This window comes from Mobula hypostoma, chromosome 5 (genome assembly GCF_963921235.1).
Source record: "Mobula hypostoma chromosome 5, sMobHyp1.1, whole genome shotgun sequence".
NCBI classification, from domain to species: domain Eukaryota; kingdom Metazoa; phylum Chordata; class Chondrichthyes; order Myliobatiformes; family Myliobatidae; genus Mobula; species Mobula hypostoma.
This window is the reverse complement of record NC_086101.1, coordinates 186,959,567-186,982,315: the sequence shown is the minus strand read 5'-3', so window position 1 is coordinate 186,982,315 and position 22,749 is coordinate 186,959,567. Positions and strand designations below refer to the sequence as shown.

At 44.6% G+C, this 22,749-nt stretch overlaps 1 protein-coding gene and 1 long non-coding RNA gene across 4 annotated transcripts in view; one reads left to right on the top strand and one right to left on the bottom strand.

The window, feature by feature from the left end:
• LOC134347212 (probable ATP-dependent RNA helicase DDX60) overlaps positions 1-12,544 on the bottom strand; it is a 172,994-nt gene extending 160,450 nt beyond the window's left edge. For all 3 annotated transcript variants that reach the window (XM_063049505.1, XM_063049507.1, XM_063049506.1), the window contains exons 1-3: positions 11,958-12,544; positions 10,158-10,227; positions 1,427-1,616 (exon numbers count right to left, since the gene is read on the bottom strand). In XM_063049505.1, coding sequence (XP_062905575.1) covers positions 1,427-1,616; positions 10,158-10,227; positions 11,958-12,339 — 642 coding nt within the window. In that variant the 5' untranslated portion in view covers positions 12,340-12,544. The remainder of the gene's footprint in view (positions 1-1,426; positions 1,617-10,157; positions 10,228-11,957) is intronic.
• Positions 12,545-12,732: 188 nt separating this feature from the next.
• On the top strand, positions 12,733-22,485 carry LOC134347217 (uncharacterized). The gene is made up of 3 exons (XR_010018109.1): positions 12,733-12,938; positions 16,217-16,301; positions 21,818-22,485. It is a non-coding gene; the product is annotated as an uncharacterized LOC134347217 (long non-coding RNA).
• Positions 22,486-22,749: the final 264 nt, after the last annotated feature.

Below are 22,749 nucleotides of genomic sequence, written 5' to 3'. Positions count from 1 at the left end.
GAAGATGGGCAAGGAGTATAATGAGAGGGGCAGAGGGAGAAAAAAGAGAGAGAGAAAAAAATGTAATAATGATAAATAAATAACAGATGGGGTATGAAGGGGAGGTGGGGCATTAACGGAAGTTAGAGAAGTCAATGTTCATGCCATCAGGTTGGAGGCTACCCAGACGGAATATAAGGTGTTGTTCTTCCAACCTGAGTGTGGCTTCATCTTTACAGTAGATGAGGCCGTGGATAGACAAATCAGAATATGTGTGTTGCTTGAAATTCCAGCATCTGCAGATTTCCTGGTGTTTACCTCATATTCTATCTAGGTAGTCTTCAGCCTGAAGGTATGAACATCGATTTCTCTGACTTACAGTAAATTTTCTCCTCCCCCTTCCCTCTTCTTCAATTCCCCACTCTGGCCTCTTACCTTTTCTCCATGCCTACCTATCATCTCCCCCTGGTGCCCTTCCGGTTTCCTTTTCTCCCATGGTCCACTCTCCTCTCCTGTCAGCTTCCTTCTTCTCCAGCTCTTTACCTTTTTTACCAATCACCTCCCTGCTTCTTATGTCATCCCTTCCCCACCCAGCTGGCTTTGTCTATCACCTTCCAGCTTGTACTCCTTCCCCTCCCACTATTTTCTTATTCTGGCAACTTTCCCCTTCCTCTCCAGTCCTGGCGAAGTGTCTCAGCCCAAAATATCAACTGTTTATTTATTTCCATAGATGTTGCCTGACCTGCTGAGTTCCACCAGCATTTTGTGTGTCACAGCTGATTCATTATCCCTCTCAACCCCATTCTCCTGCTTTCTTCCCATAACCTTTGATGCCCTTACCAATCAAGAATCTTTAAAACTCTGCTTTAAATATACTAATGACGCAGCCTCCACAGCCATATATAACAATAAATTCTACAGATTCACCACCCTTTGGTTAAAGAAATTACTCTTTATCTTCCATGAGCCTTCACGTTAGAAAAATAGAGGGCTATGTAGTAGGGAAATTCTAGGCAGTTTCTAGAGTAGGTTACATGGTTGGCACAACATTGTGAGCCGTAGATTTCTACGTTTCTATCTATGTCCTAAAGGGACTCCTCTCTATTCTGAGGCTGTGCCCTCTGATCGATCCTAGACTCCCCAACTTTCAGTGAGATCCCCCCTCATTCTTCTCAACTCTAGTAAGTACAGGCCTAGAGACATCAAATGCTCCTCATATGTTAAACAGGACTGGATAAAGATTGCAAATTTCCTTCTTGAAGGACATCTGTAAACCAGATAGGATTTTCCAACATTGCCTTTAATTAGTGGGATTTGAACTGTGTTGGCTCAGTGTTGTTATGCCACCACGCCCACATGTGGAATGCCTTCATATAGTCCCAGGTGAAACAACCAGCCCTTTCAATAAAAATAACATCAATTTGACAAAATTTTATTTAATTCTCACCTTAAAGAATGTGATGATGAACTTGGCCTGCTTTTGGATCAAATCAAACAGGAACCACTCCACCAGATAAAAAAAGTGCAGGTTCTGCCCAGGGTCAACAGTTGAATTGTGAATGTACATTATCATTAACGAGTCGCCATCGATGACAAAGAACTCTGACTCAACGAAGTCGCGAAGCAGACTGGTCATGCTGGTTGAAGAAAAACATTAAATAGAGGCTTGTATTTACCGTAGAAGTTTTCAAGAAGCCCAAGCCAATTTCATCCAATGTAGTACTTCAGAAGAGGAGTCACTGTTATTCATTACGTGCCGTGTTGTATGACGGAGATCATGGTCTATCTATGACCTTGATCTTGGCAGATTTGCTGCTTACCTGATGCTCTGTGCTTGTGCTGCTGCTCAAGTAAGTTTTTCATCGTGCCTGTTCACACACATACTTGTGCAGATGACAATAAACCCGATTTTGACTTTAGTCTCTGACTTCCGGTGGTTTAACGGATAAGCACACCCTCTGTATTAGCGAGGATGTGTTGTTGGTATCACCGCAGGTATCTGTACCCTTGCTCATCAGTGCCATATATGAATCACTAGGTAACACTCCGAAGGGAGTTAACTATGTGAGATCCCACACAAGATACTGGGGCATTAAAACTATCTTGGATGAGATAACTTCTTTGCCTGCTAAATATCTCATGCCAGGTCTTCAGAGAGCAACCTTGGACTATATGCTTTCTTCTCTCTCACTCTCAATCTTGCTTTAGTGTCATTATACCTACACTCAGTGGTACCTGCTGTGCCTAATGAAGTGGCCACTGAGTGTATGTTCACGGTCTGCTGTTGCTGTGGCCCATCCACTTCAAGTTTCGACATGTTGTGCGATCAGAGATGTTCTTCTGCACACCACTGCTGTTGTTTTTTTTTAATAGCCCTTAACTCGGCAGTGGAGCTATCGGGGCACCGTCTTTTTGACAGTGTTTCTGTAGCAAGCTATTCTTGCTTTTACGAGGCCGAATTGCTAGCTCAACACTCAAGCCGACTTGGATTTGAACTCGGGAACCTTCACTCCGGAGTCTGGCGCTGATATTATTGCACTACCAAGCAGGACAACACCACTGTTGTAACACATGGTTATTTGAGTTACTGTCACCTTCCTGTCAGCTTGAACCAGTCTGGCCATTCTCCTCTGACCTCTCTCATTAACAAAGAATTTTCACCCACAGTACTGCCGCTCACCGTATGTTTTTGTTTTTCGCACCATTCTCTGTAAACTCTAGACTGTTGTAGGTGAAAATCCCAGGAGATCAGCAGTTTCTGAGATACTCAAGCAATCCCATCTGCAACTAACAATCATTCCATGGTCAAAGTCACTTAGATAATATTTCTTCCCCATTCTGATGTTTGGTCTGAACAACAACTGAACCTCTTGGCCATGTCTGCATGCTTTTATACATTGAGTTGCTACCACATGATTGGCTGATTAGATAATTGCATTAACAAGCAGGCGTACCTAACAAAGTAGCCACAGAGTGTATGTTGTTGTTTATTTTGCAGGTGTAGACTGTCAATTCAGCCTCCCTGAAACATCTTTATTTTTCCTTAGTTGTGGCTTCCCCTTCAGAGTTGACACAATCTTTCCCAGATTCCTGCTCATAGCCTCTTTGGAGAGAAGAGCAGAGTTCCCTGATCACCCTTCACTATGTCCGCCAGCTCCAGCTTCTCATATCATTCACTTTCCAATTTGCACAGCCCTCCCCCCATCTTACTACTTTCTCCTTCCCACATGGATTCACCTTTCACCTTGTGCTCCTCCCCCTCCACTCTGATTTCTTATTTCTACTGTCAGGAGAAGGGGCATAGACGAGTTACTGGTGCCTTAAAACCAGTCCTTCTGGGCAGCTAGGGCTTGTTAGCTGTGGTTGGCTGTTCACCTAGGTGAGGCAAAACTCTAATCTCAAACCTCCACTACATTGTAGCTATACCCACTTATGAAGAAGGCTTCAGGAGTAAACCCCAAGGAAAAATCAGGAGCTGGAGTCCCTAAGGCAGTCCTACATTGAGTTCAACACGACTGGCATCTCCTGCGACACTGCCGGTGCCAAACGACATCAGTCCCTGTCGTTCTTCTGGATTCATCAGCTGCTGGAGAAAGGGAGTCTGCAGCATAGGCAACAGCTTGCTCTCCATATTGTACTGACCTGGCTTGCTTATCACATACACAGCTGGGATATAACATCCATGGTCGACTGCGAGTAATATTACTTTATGTGTTGTGTGTGTGAATTATATGTACTGTGTTGTGTTGGTCTGGTGGAACATTATTTCATTTGCGGTATACGTGTGCACCGTTGAAGGACAATAAACTTGAACTTGGACTTGGTACTGAAGCCTATTCACACTTTAATCTCTCTGCCTTTGGCTTCCTGTATTGCTCCAACAAGGGGCAATTTATGCTTGAGGGACGGCACCTTGTGGACTGTCAAGGTCAAAGTTGAGTAATTTGCAATGCGCACTGGTACAATGAAAAACTTACTGTCTGCAGCATCACAGGTAAATGTAAGTAGCGCTCAAAAGATTAAACATTAATTATACATTTACAAAAAAGAATTAGGAAAAAAGTCAATGAACGTGTCTAGGCATACTGTAGTCTTCTGGATACAATTTTTAAAATCGAACAGTTCAGGTAATTGAACACGGAGCATAGAAGAGTTCAGCACAGGAACAGGCCCTTCGGCCCACAATGTTGTGCTGAGCCAAATAAAAATAAAAGGCCAACTAAACTAATCTCTTCTGCCTACAGATTGTTCATATCCTTACATTTTCCTCACATTTATCTGTCTATCTAAATGTCTTTTAAAAGGCTGTAATGTATTTGCATCTACCATCACCCCAGGCAGCCAGCACTCTGTAAAAAACCTATTCCTCACAGCTCCTTTGAAATTACACCCCTCTCACCTTAAATGCATGCCCTCCGGTATTAGACAGTTCAACCCCTGGGAAAAGATACCATCTACTCTATCTATGCCACTCATAATCTTGTAAACCTCTATCAGATCTCCCCTCAGCCTCCACCACTCCAGAGAAAATGACCCAGGTTTGTCCAACCTCTTGTTATAGAACATGTCCTCTAATCAGGCAGCATCCCAGTAAACCTCTTCTGCACTCTTTCCAAAGCTTCAACATCCTTCCTATAGTGGTGCAACTACATGGAGCTGTAGCAATACTCCAGATGCAGCCTAACTAAAGCTGTAACAAAACGTCCTGACTTTTGAACTCAGTGGCTCGAGTAATAAAGGCAAGCGTGTTATATGCCTTCTTAACTACCCTATCAACCTGTGAAGCCAATTTCAGGAAGCTATGACCTTGGTCACTTCCTTTGTTTCAGAACTGGCTATTTCTATTGTATAGTCATCCATTTAAAGATAAAGATGAGCTTTATTTATCACATGTAAAATCCTGAACTTCACTCAACTTCACTACATCCATCACTGAACTGTTCCCACAACCTGTGGACTCACTTTCAAGGACTCTACATCTCATGTTCTCAATATATGTGTAATGGGGGGGAGGTGCTGGTGGAGGACCCAAATGCAAGACACAGACACTGAAGTACTAGGAACTGGACTAGGACCCCGAACCAGAGACTGGACAGGGACCCAGAACCTGGGTCTTGACTCTGGCTCGGAACCTGGATCTAGGGGAGGACAAGATGTGGCTACAGGACGGGACATGAGACTCCTGGACAGGATGAGGGAACTCCAGCCTAGGACAAGGAATCTCCAGCACCAGGCTGGGCAAGGTACTCCTGGGCTGGGTGAGGCACAAGGACAGGACGAGAACACAAAGCCTTGACTTGGTCGAGGGAGAAAGGAATGCAGAGCCTTGGTCGAGGGAGACAGGAACGCAGAACACAGAGCCGGGACCCATCCTTGGGAACAGGACTTAGGGCCGGGGCTCTACAGAGAGTCAGTTCCCCTCCTAGGGAGCAGGACATAGGGCCGGGACTCGTACACAGAATGCTGAACACGACAAGACGGTTCCCAACACAAGGTAGTGGCAAACGGCCGGATCTACCTAGCGAAGGCAAGGGCACAAAGAGACAGTTTCAAACAACAATAGACAATTTCTTATCTTGACACAGCAAGGCTCTGGTCTCGCTCCAGCGGTAGAACTTGACAGCGAACCAGGCAAGGCTTCAGAAGAAACGGAAGAGAAGGGAACAGTCCAGCCTCAGGGTAACGGCAAAGATGGCCTGGCTTACCCAATGGAGGCAAGGACAGGAAGGGACAGATCCAATCGCAGGGTAACGGCAAAGACGGCCTGACTTACCCCACGGAGATGAGGACGGGATATTGATGAGACGAACTAGCACCCACACTCGAACCTAGGGCCACTGATATTCCCAGCTCCAAGATGAGCATCAGGTGCCTATGATTAAGTCCAACTGAAACAAGGGACAGCCGGAAGACCCGGAGTCCACGGACTGGACCGTGAACTGGAACATGGACTTCACGGACCGGACCATGACAATTTGTTACTTATCTATCCATATTATTGCTTCTTCTTTTTCATTTGCACAGATTGTTGTCCTCTATACTCTGAATGAACGCTAGTTGGGTGGTCTTTCTTTGTCTGTGTTATAGATTCTATAGATTTGTTGCGTATGCCCACAAGAAAATGAATCTCAGGGTTGTATATGGTAAAATAATGTACTTTGATAATAAAATTTACTTTGAACTTTGGAACTGGAGTAGCCGGAGGAAACCCATGCAGCATACAAACTCATTACAGACACCGGTGGGTGAAGTTTTGCACTAACCACTACTCTACTGTGCCACCCCATCCGAAAGGTTTTCAATTTCAATTTTACTTGATCTGCTGGGCATTCCCAATGCTCTCGTTTTGCTTTTAGCTCTCGGGAACATCTCTGCCCTGCATTTCACAGCTTTTACATTCCTTTGTTTAATTCCTCACTCGCATCTTCCCTTGCAAATCATGAAGTAGCCACCAATGGTTTTCTTAATTCTATCATTCAGTATTCTTTTAAGAAGGCCCACCAAGCCACCGAATACTCGAACAAGCTTCCACAAATAAACTGCTACAAGTATTCTGACTGGTTACATCATGGTCTGGTAAGTCAAGATGAATGCGCAGGAACATAAGGAATGAAGTAGACTCTGCCCAGTACATCATGGTCACATTCCTCCCCACCATTAGTAGGATCTACATGCATTGAGCATCAAGCCAGCGACTCAGCCTCGTAAAAAAAAGCAGACAAATGCTAAAGAAACGGCAAGGTTGTCACCCGATGCAGCACAAGTCATGGAGAGGAACAGCAACATCCAACATCAAAGATCCCCGCCATCCAGGTCATGACACCCTCTCACAGCCAACATCAGGCAGAAGGTACAGAAGCCTGAACTCCCACACCACCAGGTTTAGGTACAGCTTCTTCCCTTTAATCATTTGGTTCTTAAACCAACCCGAGCAACATTAATCACTGTTGTAATGTGAGCATTATTAAAAGTAAGTTAATACTAATTGGGATAATAGGGGGGTTTTACTTCCGTTCCTTTTTTTTAACTTCGGTGGGCTTTATATATAGTGTGCCTGCCATGCCGTACCGGGTTGTGAAAGCCTCTGTATATACATAACAGTTTTGAAGTTTGAGATAAAGTTGTTTCTTGGGCATGAAGTTGTCGAGTGTGCCTTTTTCAAAGTAGAAGTTACCACATATTTTTGGCGACGAGGTGAACTGGTCTTGTGGACGTGTCGGCATGTTTCGAGCGGGAGCAGCAGCAGATTGCCCAAGACATGGAGATGGCTGCTAATAATGTCAAGGATATTCAGAAAGGACATGGGGAGTTGCAGTCATCAGCAGTGCACCAAGTCAGGAGGGAGACAGTTAACAGGCAAAGCGGGTGGACTATTTCCGGTGTGGAGGGACGCACTATGCAAATGATTGCAAATTCAAAGACACTGTCTTCCATGCTTGTAGCAAAAAGGGACATTTAGCTAAAAAGTGCAGAAGTTTAAAGGGTAAGATTAAGCCTGGGCAGGGGAAAACTCGACAGGCTCAGGCAGCCACACACCGTCTAGAAGAAGCAGATGAAGAGGCAGCGTGTGCCTACAACATGTTTGCAGTGGAAACAGATGAGGAACCACCTGAACCATATTATGCCACAGTCACTGTCATGGAAAAGGACATTAAGTTTGAGATTGATTCAGGGGCTACTGCATCAGTCATTAGTGAGGAGACCTACAGGAGTACATGAGGGTCCAACCAGCCTCCCATTAGATCGTCAAAGCTCAAACTTGGGACCTATACGGGGCAGCCCATACCTCATTTAGGGGTGTTACATGTGGATATCTCAGCCGGGGGTCAGAATGCTGAAGCCAGGCTGGTGATAGCTAAGGGCGGGGGACCCAGTCTCTTGGGTCACGATTGGCTTCGCAAAATCCGGCTAAACTGGCATGAAATTAAGTATGCACACCCGACGGAGGACATTCTGCAGCGGTACAGTGACGTTTTCAGGGACGAGCTAGGAGCACTGAAGGGCGTGACAGTGAAACTCCATGTCGACCCTGAGGCTACACCATGTTTTTTTAAGCCCAGGTCGGTGCCCTATGCCATGAAGGGCAAAGTCGAGGAGGAGCTGGACTGTTTACAGAGGCTGGGCATTATTGAGCCCGTCCAGTTTTCAAGGTGAGCAGCTCCCATTGATCCAGTTTTGAAGGCGAAAGTGGAGAGAAAGCAGGAAAAGCAGAAGGAGGGACATGATCAACGTGCGTCAGAGAGACTGTTAAAACCGGATGACAATGTCTATGTGAGAAACAATCAGCAATGGCTGTCTGGGGTTATTCTTAAACAGAGTGGTCCCGTCTCCTATGTTGTTAAGCTGACTGATGGGCGTGTTTTCAGCAGGCATCAGGACCATATGCGCCTGCGTCATGATACCGGCTCAGAGGCAGGCAGTTCCATGGAGTTTCCATTTGTGAGACAGACTACGGTGGAAGCATGTCCACCAGTGACTTTGCCAGAGGGAGAGATGCTGGCAGAGGGGTCGGGGTCCCCTGAGGAGGATGGACATTCTCACACAGACACACAGACCCCTCTCATGCCCCCAACACCAGACCCACCCAAAACACCCTCACCAGCGGTGCCTGCTGGGTCACCGGGGGTAGTGCGCAGATCACAGCGCACTCGTAAACCTCCTGACAGACTGAATCTTTGACGGGACAGTTCTTTTTTGTTGTTGTTAGATTGAATGTTGAATCTGTCATGTTTTCCTGATGTTTTGTACTGATAAGCTGTTGCTGAGATATTAGTATAAGTTTTCAGGGGTACGCAAGTTAATAACACCACTGTTTTTATTTCCTAGTTTTTTACATTTGGAAATGTTGGATTTTAAAGGGGGAGAAGTGTTGTAATGTGAGCATTATTAAAAGTAAGTTAATACTAATTAGGATAATGGGGGGGGGGTTTACTTCCAGTGGGCTTTGTATATAGTGTGCCTGCCATGCCGTACGGGTTGTGAAAGCCTCTGTATATACATAACGGTTTTGAAGTTTGAGATAAAGTTGTTTCTTGGGCATGAAATTGCCGAGTGTTCCTTTTTCAAAGTAGAAGTTACTACAATCACTACTTCAGTTTATCAACACTATAATTTCTTTCATCGCTTTGTACAAGAATTGACTTAGTGTTTTTCTTTGTTTATTTGTGCTCTTTCTTGTAAAAACTGTGTAAATTTATGTTTTTCTTGTGAAGTTGCTGCAAGTACTCTGCACCTGTGCTTAAAGTGGACGTGTGCATGACAATAAACTTGATTTTTGACTTTTACTCACAGCATGTCACCATGGCATCCTTAGCCTCGTAATCAGAGACGATACCTTTGTCCTCTGTATCCCACTCCTATCCTGTCGGTGCTTAAAACTAACTCATTGGCTTCTATTCCGATGAGGGGCCTTCAGACTGAAGTACAGCGGATTCTGGTTAACCGGGCCATTGGCTAATTGGGGAAGCTGTTTATCTGGGACAACTCTTAAAGAACAAAAACTAATCAAGAATTTAGCCGCGATTCTCTTCACTTATTTGGTGCACTATGCTGCTTAGTTGGGGCAGGCAACTTTTGCTGAACAGTTTCTAACTAGTGTCAGGTATGTGCCGTTGTGTGGCCGTTGGACTCTACACCGTGCTTAGAATGAACAGTTTTCACAAACGTTTGTATATAGTGTCTGTTGTGTATGCTTGTGTTATGTTATTCATTTGTTCTGACAGACCCCAAGTTAAAAAGCAGTAATTTTTGATACTACCTCATGCAGGAAGGAAATGGAGGCAGTTCATTATCTGCACTAGGTGCCCACATTGATTTTGCTCATTTATACACAATCAAAAGAGAATCACTATATGAATTCTCTGTCGATAACTCTTAGGAACAAATACAGTTTTAGAGTATTGTAGTAATATTGGTAGTATTCTAATTTATTCTGAATTTCATTTAAATACATAATTTGTTACTCCGTTAACGTAGCTTGTCCTTTTTAAACTATTTCCATGAAACTTCAGCTAATTTGGTCAGCTACTTAATTGGGCCAAAATGTACTGGTGCTGATGTGTCCAAATTAACTGGAATCCACTGCATTAACTGTTTCTTCTTCAGATGTTGCCTGGCCTGCTTAGTGTTTTTAACAATAGACAACTTTGGTCTGTGGAAGTCTGTGGATCAATACTTACCGGAATTCTGAAAATAAACTAGCCATACACGATGACAACCACTTCAAAATCTTGCTAATATTCTTCCCTTCTGAAAAACAGAGTTTGGCTGTTATCAATTAAAAATACTGTAAATGTCAGCCATAGCTTGCCCTGGTTCATGTAGACATGTGGACACTTTGGCCAAGGAATCTCATCAGCAACTAAGAATGCTAATTTATTTAGAGATATGGCATGGAACGGGCCCCTCCAGCCTAACGAACCACACTGCAGAGCAACCCACCTAATCACAGGACAATTTACTGTGACCAATTAACCTACATGGCTGTACGTCTTTGGACTGTGGGAGGAAACTGGAGGGCCTGGAATAAACATACATGGTCATGGGGAGAGCGTACAAACTTTCTTACAGATACCAGAACTGAACTCTGGGCCCTATAATAGTGTCGCACTAACCACTACATACTCTATTTGACATGTCCAAATTGTCCATCACCAATTTTTACAGATGCACCGTAGAAAGCATCCCTTCCAGATGCGTCTTAAATTGGTATGGCATCTGCCCTGCTCAAGACCACAAAAAACCACGGAGAGATATGGACAGAGCTCAGTCCATCAGGAAAGCCAACCTGTACTCCATGGACTCTATGTCTACACTTCCTTCTGCCTTGGAAAAACAGTCAACATAATCAAAGACCCTCCCACCCTTTTCATTCTTTCTTCTATCCCCTTCCCATCAGGCATCATCATCCCTACGTGCCATGTCGTATGACATCATCATTATGGGTTGTGTTATATGACATCATCATCGTGTGCTGTGACGCAAGACATGAGTGATCACGGTCTCATGACCATGATTGTTCTTGGCAAATCTTTCTACTGAAGTGGTTTGCATTGCTTTCTTCTGGGCAGTGTCTTTAGGAGGGGTGGGGGGGTGGGTGGGTTTGATGCTACACCTTGCCAAGGGTGACCTGCAGGCTGGCAAAGGGAAGGAGTGCCTTACACCTCCTTTGTAGAGACGTATCTCCACCCCACCACCCCAACCTCCCTCCCTCCCTCCCTCCCCCTCTCTCTCCCTCTCTCCCTCAATGAGAAGAGGGCAAGTCCTGGGTGGTGAGGTTCTTAACAATGGATGCCATCTTTTTGAGGCATCGCCTTTTGACAATGTCCTTGATGCCGGGGAGGTTATAGAGTATCTCATCCCATCCTCTTTCTTCTCCACCCTGTCTACCTCTCTCCCACCACTTTATCGGTCTCTCGGGGCAACACTCCCGTGATGTTCAGGCATCCCAAATGCCTGATTCTTCGCCCTGCCGAGCCAGATGTAGAAGAAAATACAGTATGTGTGGGGGAAAGGAGATCTTGAAATCTGTCATTAAGGACCCCCATCACCCAGGACATGCCCTCTTCTCATTGCTACCATCAGGGAAAAGGTCCAGGAGCCTGAAGACACACACTCAAAGAATCAGAAACAGCTTCTTCCCCTCTGCCATCCAATTTTTGAACAGTCCATGAACCTAACAACACTACCTCATGACTTTGCTCTCTTTTTGCACTTCATATTTGTTACATATTTCTTTTTGTAACTTACAGTAAATTTACATCTTGCACTGTTCTGCTGCCGCAACGCAACACATTTCACAACATATGTCAGTGATAGCAAACGTGATTCTGATTGTGATTCTAATTCTGTTTCTGAAATGTTCACCAACCCTCAGCTGTTTGTCCCACCTCAGTCTCCCCTCCCTCCAACCAACTCTCCTCAAAACAACCATTAAGCTCATCTCTTCGCAGTTACTGAGGTTTGACTCTGATGCTTACCGTTGTCCCCTTTTTTGTTGGTCTTCGATCTCACCGCTAGATCCCTGGAGTCACCTTCCTCTTCAGACTCATCTGATTCTGAGGAGCTGAAGGAAATCTCAGGCAGCTGAACCTCGGCATCATCTGTGTTCTCACCGCGGCTCAGCTGGGTTTCCTCATCAAATTCATCCTCACTTTCTTCGTCCAGACTCTTTTTGCTGTCTCTGACTAGGCTGTACTCCCTTTCCTCGTTCAGATATACTTCATCTTCCTTGTCCAGATCTTCTTCTTCCAGACTGTCTCGATCATCTCTGTGTTGTCCCTTGAGCATAGAGGGTCTTGTCGCCTTGCCTTTGGACGACCTTGAACCAAGGATGTCCTGGCTCACAGGGGCTTCTGCCATGGCTTGGTCCTTCTTCAATCCAAAGGACACTTGTTTGACTGGGCTCAGAAGCTGTTCTAGTCCTCCTGACTGCACCACCTCACCAAATGGAAAGTCACCCAAGTCTCTGCTTCACTTTGGTCGTCAACTACACTGTAACGCGGAGGGATCCACTCTGAGCAGTACAGTGCACTGAGATATTAACCACTGATACTCAGTAACTGAAACTATATGACTGGGCTCAACTAAGTTTCATTTCTGCTGAAAATGAAAGTAAGCTGACTCAGTGACATCAAACAACAACAACACCGATGTATAATTAATCAGGGCAAGCTCCGTGCAGATTTGCACACGGAACCTCTTCTGAGCATTGATAATGACGTCTGCTTCAGGAGCAGGGTCAGGGGATTCAGTACCAAAGATGAGGAGTCAGGGTAAGAAAGTAGTGGGAGGGTAGGAGAAACACAAGGTGATAGGTGAAACCGGGAGAAGAGGGGGTGAAATAAAGAGCTGGGAAGTTGATTGGTGAAAGAGATACAGGGCTGGAGAAGAGATAATCTGATAGGAAAGCCACGGAAGAAAGAAAAGTGGGAGGAGTATCAGAGGGAGGTGATCGGCAGGTAAGGTGAAAGAGGGAAATGGAAATGGGGAATGCTGAAGGTGGGGGTGGGGGTTACCTCATAAGTTAACCCTTTTCATTCCTGGGATCATTCTCATGAAGCTCTGCTGGTCCTTCTCCAATGCTAACATGTCCTTTCTTAGATTGCTGGCAAGCAGAGTGCTGTGCTTGGATGAGGAACAAGACTAAGAGTTCAATTCTCTTCAGTGTCAGGCAAAAAGAGCTGGCATTGTTGATTAAAGAACCTTTTGATGACGGGAGGGTAGAATCAATTAGATGATAGGCAGGAGTTACACCCCTCCTCAGTTACACCAACCACCTTCTTGTTCCTCTCCTCTCTTTGTCAGCCATCTTGCCTTTCTGCCGTCAGCTTTAACGCAAAACATTGTCGGCTTCTTTCCTTCACCGATGCTGCTGATGCCCCCATCCCCCAAGTTCGTTCAAAACAAATTTATTATCAAAGTGCATATATGTCACCAGATACAAAATTAGTTGGATGAGTATCTCCTCCAACAATTAAATGATCTTTGTTTTTTTCTCCCTGATGAATCCTGATGAAGGGTTTTAGCCTGAAATATCGACTGTTTAATAGATACTGCCTGACCTGCTGAGTTCCTTTAGCATTTTAGTGTGTGCTGCTTCTGTTCGGATTGTGTCTGCTTGCAAAAATTGTCTCTAATGTACTTCTAGTTTACGTTTTTCTTGTGAATCCTGATGTTATGTGTCTGCGATACAAGAAAGGTTTTCATTGCACTTGCCTTGCCAGGGGGCAAGGTAGAGGCTGGTTTATTTCATTTTATTTATTTACTTATTTTATTTAGCAGTACAGCATGGACAAGACCCTTCAGGCCCTTCAAACCACACAGGACAATTTATAATGACCAACTAACATTACATCTTTGGTCTGTGGGAAGAAACTGCACCCGGAAAAAACCTACTTGTGGGCCGGGCTTGAACTCTGAACTCTGAACTCTGACACCCCATGCTGTAATAGAGTCACGCTACGGAGCCACAGGGGCTTTTCAAGGTCCCGTAGAAAAGCACGCGGATGATAGAAAAATGGAGGGGGAAGGGTTAGATTGACCTCAGAGTAGTTTGAAAGGTGGACTGAAGAGACTGTGCTGTGTTGTGCTGCGTTCAATGTGAATCCATGTACTGTATCTGTGCATCTGGCAATAAACTTGATTTTGACTTTGATCCAGAGCTGTAAGCTCAGTCTGCTCCATCATGGGCCCTGGCCTCCGTAGTATCCGAGAAACCTTCAAAGAACGGTGCCTCAAAAAGGTGGCATCCATCATTAAGGACCCCTATCACCCAGGACATGCTCTCTCCTCGTTGTTACCGTCAGGAAGGAGGTACAGAAGCCTGAAGGCACACACTCAGTGATTCAGGAAAAGCTTCTTCCCCTCTGCCATCCGATTTCTGAACGGACATCGAACCCACAAACACTACCTCAATACTTTTATTTTATTTCTACTTTTGCACTACTTATTTAATGTACATATTTACTGTAATTCACAGACTTTTTCTGTATAAACAATGTTTTACATTGTACTCTGCTGCTAAGTTAACAAATTTCACGACATATGCCAGTGATATTAAACCTGATTCTGATCTTTACTTTGTCAAAGACACGCTGACAACACTTCCTTCAGTTAGTCCTGACGAAGGGTCTCGGCCTGAAACGTCGACTGCGCCCCTTCCTATAGATGCTGCCTGGCCTGCTGCGTTCACCAGCAACTTTGATGTGTGTTGCCTGACAACCTTTATTTAATCCCAGACTTTCCAAGTCGAGATTAATTCTGTCCCTCAGTCCTGATCAGTAATTTCACCAACGATATGAAAATCAGCGTTGTTTTTGCTGGAATAAGTAGTCATGAGGTTACAGCATGATATTGGTCTGTTGGCAAGGAGAACATAATTCCTGTCAGTTTATTATTGTTAAACACACAGAGATACACTGGGAGTGCCATTCAGGCTGATTATTCCAGATATAAGTATGTTTAGGAAGTAACACGTCAAGAGACTGCTGAATAAGGTGCAACAATTACAGGGAAATTGCAGAGCTGTGCCAATTCTCATTGCTACTATCGAAGATGTGGTACAGGAGCCCAAAGACACACACTCAACGATTCAGGAACAGCTTCTTCTCTTCCTCCATCAGATTTCTGAATGGACAATGAAAGCACATATGCTACCTCACTAATTTTTCCCCTTTTTGCACGAGTTATTTAATTTATTTTTTACACTTATTATAATTTATAGCTTTTATTTCTGTGTACTGCTGCCGCAAAGTTAACAAATTTCATGATGTGCCAGCGACATTAAACCTGATTCTGATTCTGACAAATAAAATGCAAGGACCGTGGTGAGTTATACTGGGACCCGCACCCAGATCATAGCCCTCCTTAATCCTCCCATCCATGTACCTATCCAAACTCCTCTTCAATGTTGCCATTGGACCCCCATCCACCACTTCCTCTGGTAGCTCGATCCACACTCCCACCACCCTCTCAGTGACGACTTTCCCCCTCGGAATCCCTTCTATATTTCACCTTTCATGCTTCACCTATATGACCTCAATTTCTAGTCTCTCCAAAACTCAGGAGCCAAAGCCTGCATGCAGTCTATTTACCCTATCTATACCGCTCATAATATCCAACCTCCCCTCATTATCCCCTGCTCCTAAAATCCTAACCTAGTCAACCTTTCCCTATAACTCAGGTCCTCAAAATTCCCGGCAACATCATTGTAAATTTTCTCTGCATTCTTTCAAGTTTATGGATATTTTTTCTCTAGCCAGGCGTAGACGTAGATGGGTTTATCATAGATGTGTGCTTATTGGTCGGCATGACCAGAGTGTGCCGAAAAGCCTGTATTACTTTACTCTCTGTCCCCAGTTCTCCCTCTGACATTCCCGTGCCTGATCTGGTGTCATAGCAAAGTGTTGCCCACATCGCCATCTAGCGGTCACACTCCAAACACCATCCCCTGGTCCTGGAAAAGGTGTTCCTCAGTGTCAGAATGATTCCCTGACACTTGTTCTTTGACCTGCATTTTCCATTTTTATATTCCATCCAGAGGAGTTTCTCCAGTATTCACAGTTTCTTTCCAAATCCAAAGGTTTGTGCCTTATACAAATCGTTATAATAACAGAAAAATTACTTGATCCATTTCCTCTGGGCAAGAAAATCAGTTTATATTCCAAGTTCAGAGTAAGTTTGTCATCAGTGTACATATATGTCATCATATACAACCCTAAGAGTTGTTTTCTTGCAGGCAAATACAGTAACTCCAAGGAACACAATGGAAGACTGCACCCAACTGGATGGACCAACAACCAATGTGTATAAGACAACAAACTGTAAGTAACAAACAAAAATCAATAAGCACTAAATATCGAGAAATTGGGATGAAGAGTTCCAGAAAGTGAGTCCATAGTTTGTGAGTAATGGGACAAGTGAAGTTGAGAGAAGTTATCCCCTCTGGTTCTAGAGCCTGATGGTTGAGGAGTAATAACTGTTCCTGATCCCGGTGGTGTGGGTTCTGAGGCCCCTGTACCACCTTCCTGGTGGCAGCAGCAAGAAGAGAGTGTGGTATGGATGGTGGAGATCCCCGATGATGGATGCTGCTTTCCTACAACAACGCTCAATGGTGGGGAGGGCTTTATCCACGATGGATTGGGTCATATCCACTACTTTTGTAAGATTTTCCATTCGGGGCGGCAATGTTTCCATACCAGGCCAAGACGTAACCAGTCAATATACTCTCCACCACATTAGGATCATCTAGTTCCTGTCTTCTTTCTCCCAAAGCAAGACAAATCTGATTGTCACTGACTCATAGCCTTCTCAATCATTCACAATAAGACAAGAGATTTTATAAGATAATATTATTTGTACACGTCGAGCGAAACAAACATCGAAATGTGTTGTTTGGTCAGATCAAATCCACGAGGATCGTGTTGGGCAGCTGCAATGTCGCCATGCTTCTGACGCCAACACAGCATGTCGACAACTTACTCATCCTAACAGCATGTCTTTGGAATATGGGAGGAAACCAGAGCACCCAGAGAAAACCCGCGCAGTCAAGGAGAGAACATACAAACTCCTTGCTAACAAGTCCTTTTTAGTCATCAGATTCAGATTGATTTATCACGGGTCCATCAAAACATACAGTGAAACGAATCTTTTGCATTAGCAACCAACACAACCTAAGGACGTGCTGGAGGCAGACAGTAAGTATCATCACACATTCTCGCACCCAACACACACACACACACACACACACACCCCTCCAACCCCAGGACAGGCTGCCTCCAGAGTCCTTGTCCCTGGACTCTTAGACTTGCAGTTATTGAACCAGGACTCGCAGTTGCAGGGTTGCAGATACTGGGCCCCAACTCCTGCACTTGCCATCTTTGATCCTCGACCTTCAAGCCTCAACATATTGATCCAATTGCATCTCAGTGAGTATATTTCATTGGGACTTTCAGGAGACTAGGTATGTCACCAAAGCAAATTTCTACAGATGTACCGTGGAAAGCATTCTGACTGGTAGCATCACGGCCTGGTATAGAGGGGCTGATGAACAGGATTGGAACAAGTTGCAGGAAGTCGTGAACTCCACCATGGGTACAACTCTCCCCATCGAGAGCAGTTACTACCCCACCACCATCAAGCTCCTGAACGACACTCACTCTCCCATCCCAATGAGATGTTCCCACAACCAATGATCTCACTTCAAGGACTCTTTATCTCATTACCTCATGTTCTCATTATTTATTGCTATTTATTTGTATTTGCATTTGCATAGTGTGTTGTCTTGATCTTTCATTGATCCTATTATGGCTACTATCTATAGATTTGCTGAGTATGCCTGCAGGAAAAAAGCATCTCGGTGTTGTTTTTGGTGATATATGTACTTTGATAATAAGATTTACTTTGAACTTTGAACATCAGTGACACCTTACGGAGCCTGAAGACACACTAAATGTTTTAGGAACAGCTTCTTCCCCTCCACCATCAGATGTCTGAATTGTCCTTGAACACAACCTTGCTATTTTGCTCTCCTTTTGCACGACTTATTTATATTTTCATATTTTTATGTAACTTATAGCAACATTTTTATGTATTGCACTGTACTACTGTCCCAAAACAACAAATTTCATGGCAAGTGCCGGAGATAATAAACCTGATTCTGATTCTGAGCTCCTACGCTTTTCCCATCCACGTAACTGTACAAATGTCTATTCAACCTCGTTACTGTGCCTGCCTCCAACACGTTCCCTGGCAGCTCATTCCGCAGCTCCGTCACCCTCTTAACGCCCTGAGCCCTGCAGGCCTCTGTAGCTTGTCAGAGAGGCTTGGGCTTTGGTTTTTCGAGCACCTGTAATTACTATTAAACCCTGGTGTTTTATGTTTGGTCTTGTCAAGTTAATTGTGACTGGCATGGGTTTCCCACTTTCTGTGATTATTTAAAGGGGACTCCTGTTGAGCACTGTAGTGGAGTCCTTGTTTGTGGAGACTGATTTGTCTCGCAGTGTTGCTTGGCTATGCCTGGGATGCTCTGCTGGTATTCCTGTGTGTAACCTCTTGTTTCCTCTTCCGCTTGTGGGCTGAGTCATTGCTGGCACTCACTGTAACAGAGGCAGCCATCCCCGCACCTGAGCTGAGTCATTGTCAGCACCCGCCGTGACGGAGTCTGCCATTCCTCTGCTCCTGGCTCCAGCGAACACACACCGCGACACTATGTTCAGTAGGAGAGTCTCGGACCAGAGGGCACAGCCTCAGAATAGAAGGACACCCCTTTAGGACAGAGATGAGGAGGAATTTCTTTAGCCAGAGGGGGTAAATCTGTGGAATTCATTACCACAGACAGCTGTGGAGGCCAAAAAAGGCAGAGGTTGATGGGTTGTTTCTTAGTAATGGCATCAAAGGTTACAGGGATAAGGCAGGGCTGACAGGGAAAATAAGTCAGCCATGATTAAATGGTGGAATAGACTCAATGGGCCAAATGGCCTAATTCTACTCCTATGTTTTATGGTTTTGGGCAACAGAAAGGTGCAAACTGAGGTAGTGAAAATACAAATGCTAAAGGGACAATAATGGAATTGCCAAGAGAGGCCCCATTCAGCCAACCTACACTTGGATTTGAATGCTGAAGTTATATGCCTCCTAATCTGAGGAACACGGTGTCCTTAAAGTAACGAGTGAATTGGAAATGGCAAATGGTGGACACCTTGGTCTGCAGGGAGGAGTTGGGCTGTGGGGACTGTTTCTGTGTAGTATGACTCTATCACTCTATGACACAGACAAATGTAGGCAATACGGCCCATCAAGGCTAGGCCAGCTCACATTCCAATATCAATTCTCCCGACATTCCCAGCAACTCTCCCTTACACCGGCACAAGATGTGTGGTTTACCATGGATGGGACAAGTCCACAGGGCAACACAGTCTGTATGGATGAGTTGCACTAAAGGACCTGTTTCCATGGTCTAGGACTCTGACTATGACCACTGGTCCCTCTTAGCTGCACGGATGTGCGGTCAAGAAGTAACTGAAAAGCTCCCCCACATGTAGTCTTTGCTGCCGTGCAGATGGAGTTTTCTTTTACATCAAATCAAGTCAATCAAGTTTCATTGTCATTCAAACCCTACGTGGATACAGCTGAATGAGACAGTGTTCCTCTGGCGCCAAGGTGCAAAAACATACAAACGCATTCAAAATAACGAGAAAAAAAAAACATACTCACGTAAGAAAACACAATTTTAGTCCAAGACCCTGAGTGACAAGTCCCACAAAACGTTGATTCCAGGTCCCAGCTATAATTCCACCGATCCAACACTGACAGGAAAGGGCATCCCGCCCCCTGCAGAGCCTGGATACCATGTTACAACATAAGCCCACAGCTGGAGGCCTAGTCCTCGATAAAACTGGGGCGACACTGTTGCTTCACTACCTGCCTCCCCACCAAACAAGGGAAGCAGGCCTGTGGCAATCAATGTCCAACAGGGTCTTGCGATCACAAAAGGAATGCCCAAGACAGTCACTCATGGTTTCACTACATGCTGCTTTCATGCCAACTCTAAGGCACCAAATCCAGTGCCTCCGAGTAGCATGATCTGCTCTTCCGAACACAAACTGGCTTCTCCTGCGGCCCAATGACCGGACTTGAATCCCTCGGCCTGACAGCCCAACTCGAATCCCTTGGCCTGAAGGCCTGACTCAAATCCCTCTGCCCAACCGCCTGAGTCGAATCCCTCGACCGATAGCCTGACAAATTCCTCAGCCCAACGGCCTGACAAATCCCTCGACCGATGGCCTGACAAATTCCTCTGCCCAACCGCCTGAGTCGAATTCCTCGACCGATGGCCTGACAAATCCCTCTGCCCAACCGCCTGAGTCGAATTCCTCGACCGATGGCCTGACAAATTCCTCAGCCCAACGGCCTGACAAATCCCTTGACCCAATGGCCTGACAAATCCCTCGGACCGAAGGCCTGATTCGAATCCCTCAGCTCAAAGGCCTGATTTGGATCCCTCAGCCCGAAGGCCTGACTTGAATTCCTCGGCCAATGATCTGACTCAAATTCCTCGGCCCAATGGCCTGACTCGAATCCCTTGGCTCAACAGCTTGACAAATCCCTCGGCCTGATGGCCTGACTTGAATCCTTCGTCCTGCTGGCCTGACCTGACTCTCTTGGACCAACAGGCTGACTCACCTTCTCTGAACCACCAGCCGGCTACTCTGAAAAACAAGTAGCTCACTGATGCGGTGGAGCTTCTGTTACATGCTCAAGGAGATCTGCTTTATTTTAGTGAGAATGATGTAATGGTCTTTTGGAGGTCACCTGATGTGATTTTCCCGCCGGTGTGAGGTCATGTGATGACATGTGCCCCGTGACTATATAAGGGTCGACCCAGGTGACGCAGTATGTTTTTTGAGTTTGTAGATTTCCAGGTAGAACGTGCTGTATCTCCATTTCTGTTGCGTGTTTGTTTTTGGTGACGCGGTTTCATTTTTGAAACGGTTGTGCGTTCTGTTGTAAAATACCTTATTATTTGGACTGGAAATTTGTGGCTGGATGTGCCAATTTACTCAATTTCAACAGTTGAAGGGAGAGTGAAGAATTTATCGAAGGATCGAGAGAAGTCGGCATCGTTTGGCAGTTTAGTAAAGAATCGACCTTATTGAGTCTTCGTTGGAGGAGTACCTGTATCGAGATAACTCTTGCCAGAAAGAGCAATGAGTTCATGCAAAAAGGTGCTCTCTCTCTCTCTCTGTCTAAAGGAATTTAAGGTCAGTCGATTTAAACCGTTTATTTTTGGCATCGTGAATCCTGTAGACAGAACCAGCAGCAAAGGTGTGTCTGTGAAGAAATCCTTCTCCAGAGAAGTCTCTCCCAATTGAATGTGTAAAACTGTTGGACTTTCGAAGTTATCGCTTTAAGAACTATATCTGACTGTATCGCTTTAAGAACTGTTTTCGCATTTAATGCTTTAAGAACCAGAGCCAAGTGGCGAGTTGGTGAACGGCTGCATATCTGTTAACTTCCGGTTAAAGTTTTCCTTTGTTTTTTTCCCCTTATTGTTTATACGTGTTTAATAAATGTTTGGTTGTTTTTATATAACCTGTCTCGACTGATATTCATTGTTGCCGTTTACGTAACACTTCTGTAAAGGCAGTTACTGGAGTCAAGAATAGTTTTGCCATGTATACAAACACATTTAACAAAGAAAAAAGCACCTTCAGCATGTATACCATATCAGAAGTTACCATATAATGTTAATATAATTTTGGAATTATGCTAAGATAAGTTTGTAATTCTATGTTAACTACCCTGTAATTAATTCTGTGTTAATGAACATAATCCATAGATTTTCTAAGTAAGAAAACAGGAGCATCTGGAGGAAACCCACGCGGTCAGGGGGACAAGATACAAATTCCCTGCAGGCAGCAGCGGGAATTGGAACCCAATCGCTCACCGCCGGTCGCTGGTGCTGTAATGTGCTAGCCTCTACACTGCCACGCTGCCTGCGGTATATTCAAATCACATGCAAGTGTGACTTCAAGGCGCGGTGCCTTCAGGAAGGGCTCCCACCATCCAGGACAAGCCCTCTTCTCATTGTTGCCATCAGGAAGGAGGTAGCCAAGCCACACACTCAGCGATTCAGGAACAGCTTCTTCCCCTCTGCCATTTGATTTCTGAATCCACATCGAACCCATGAACACTACCTCAGTGCTTTTTTTTATTTCTGTTTTTTTCTTGCACTATGTAATAGACATATATATACTTACTGTAATTCAGTATTTTTCTCTGTATTTATTTATCATGTATTTCATTGCACTGCTGCCGTAAACTTAGTGAATTTCACAACATATGCCGGTGATATTAAACCTCATTCTGAAATGTACTACCTTGAGGAGCACATCATAGTGAAAGAGTTGTAAAGATGAACTGAAGATGTGGCATGACTTGTAAGTAACCCCAGTGACTACCTTTATATTGTATACAAAGTCACAGTCCATCAAAATAAACTTCACTCTCTACCGCTAAAGATTGACTCTATATCCATTAGTACTCATTAGAAATGAACTCCCAGTAGCCCAAGGCTCACTTATTTCCTCACATGCTCTAATGCACAAAAACATTGTACTTTAACAATGCTTGTCTAATTAAGTTCATTGAAATGGTAATGACCTTGGAGTCTTTAATGGTTTGCCCATTTCAACACAGCATGATAATATTCATTCTGATCTACATTATCTCAAACCCTTTTCAGAGCTGACTTCTTCAAAGGAAATAATT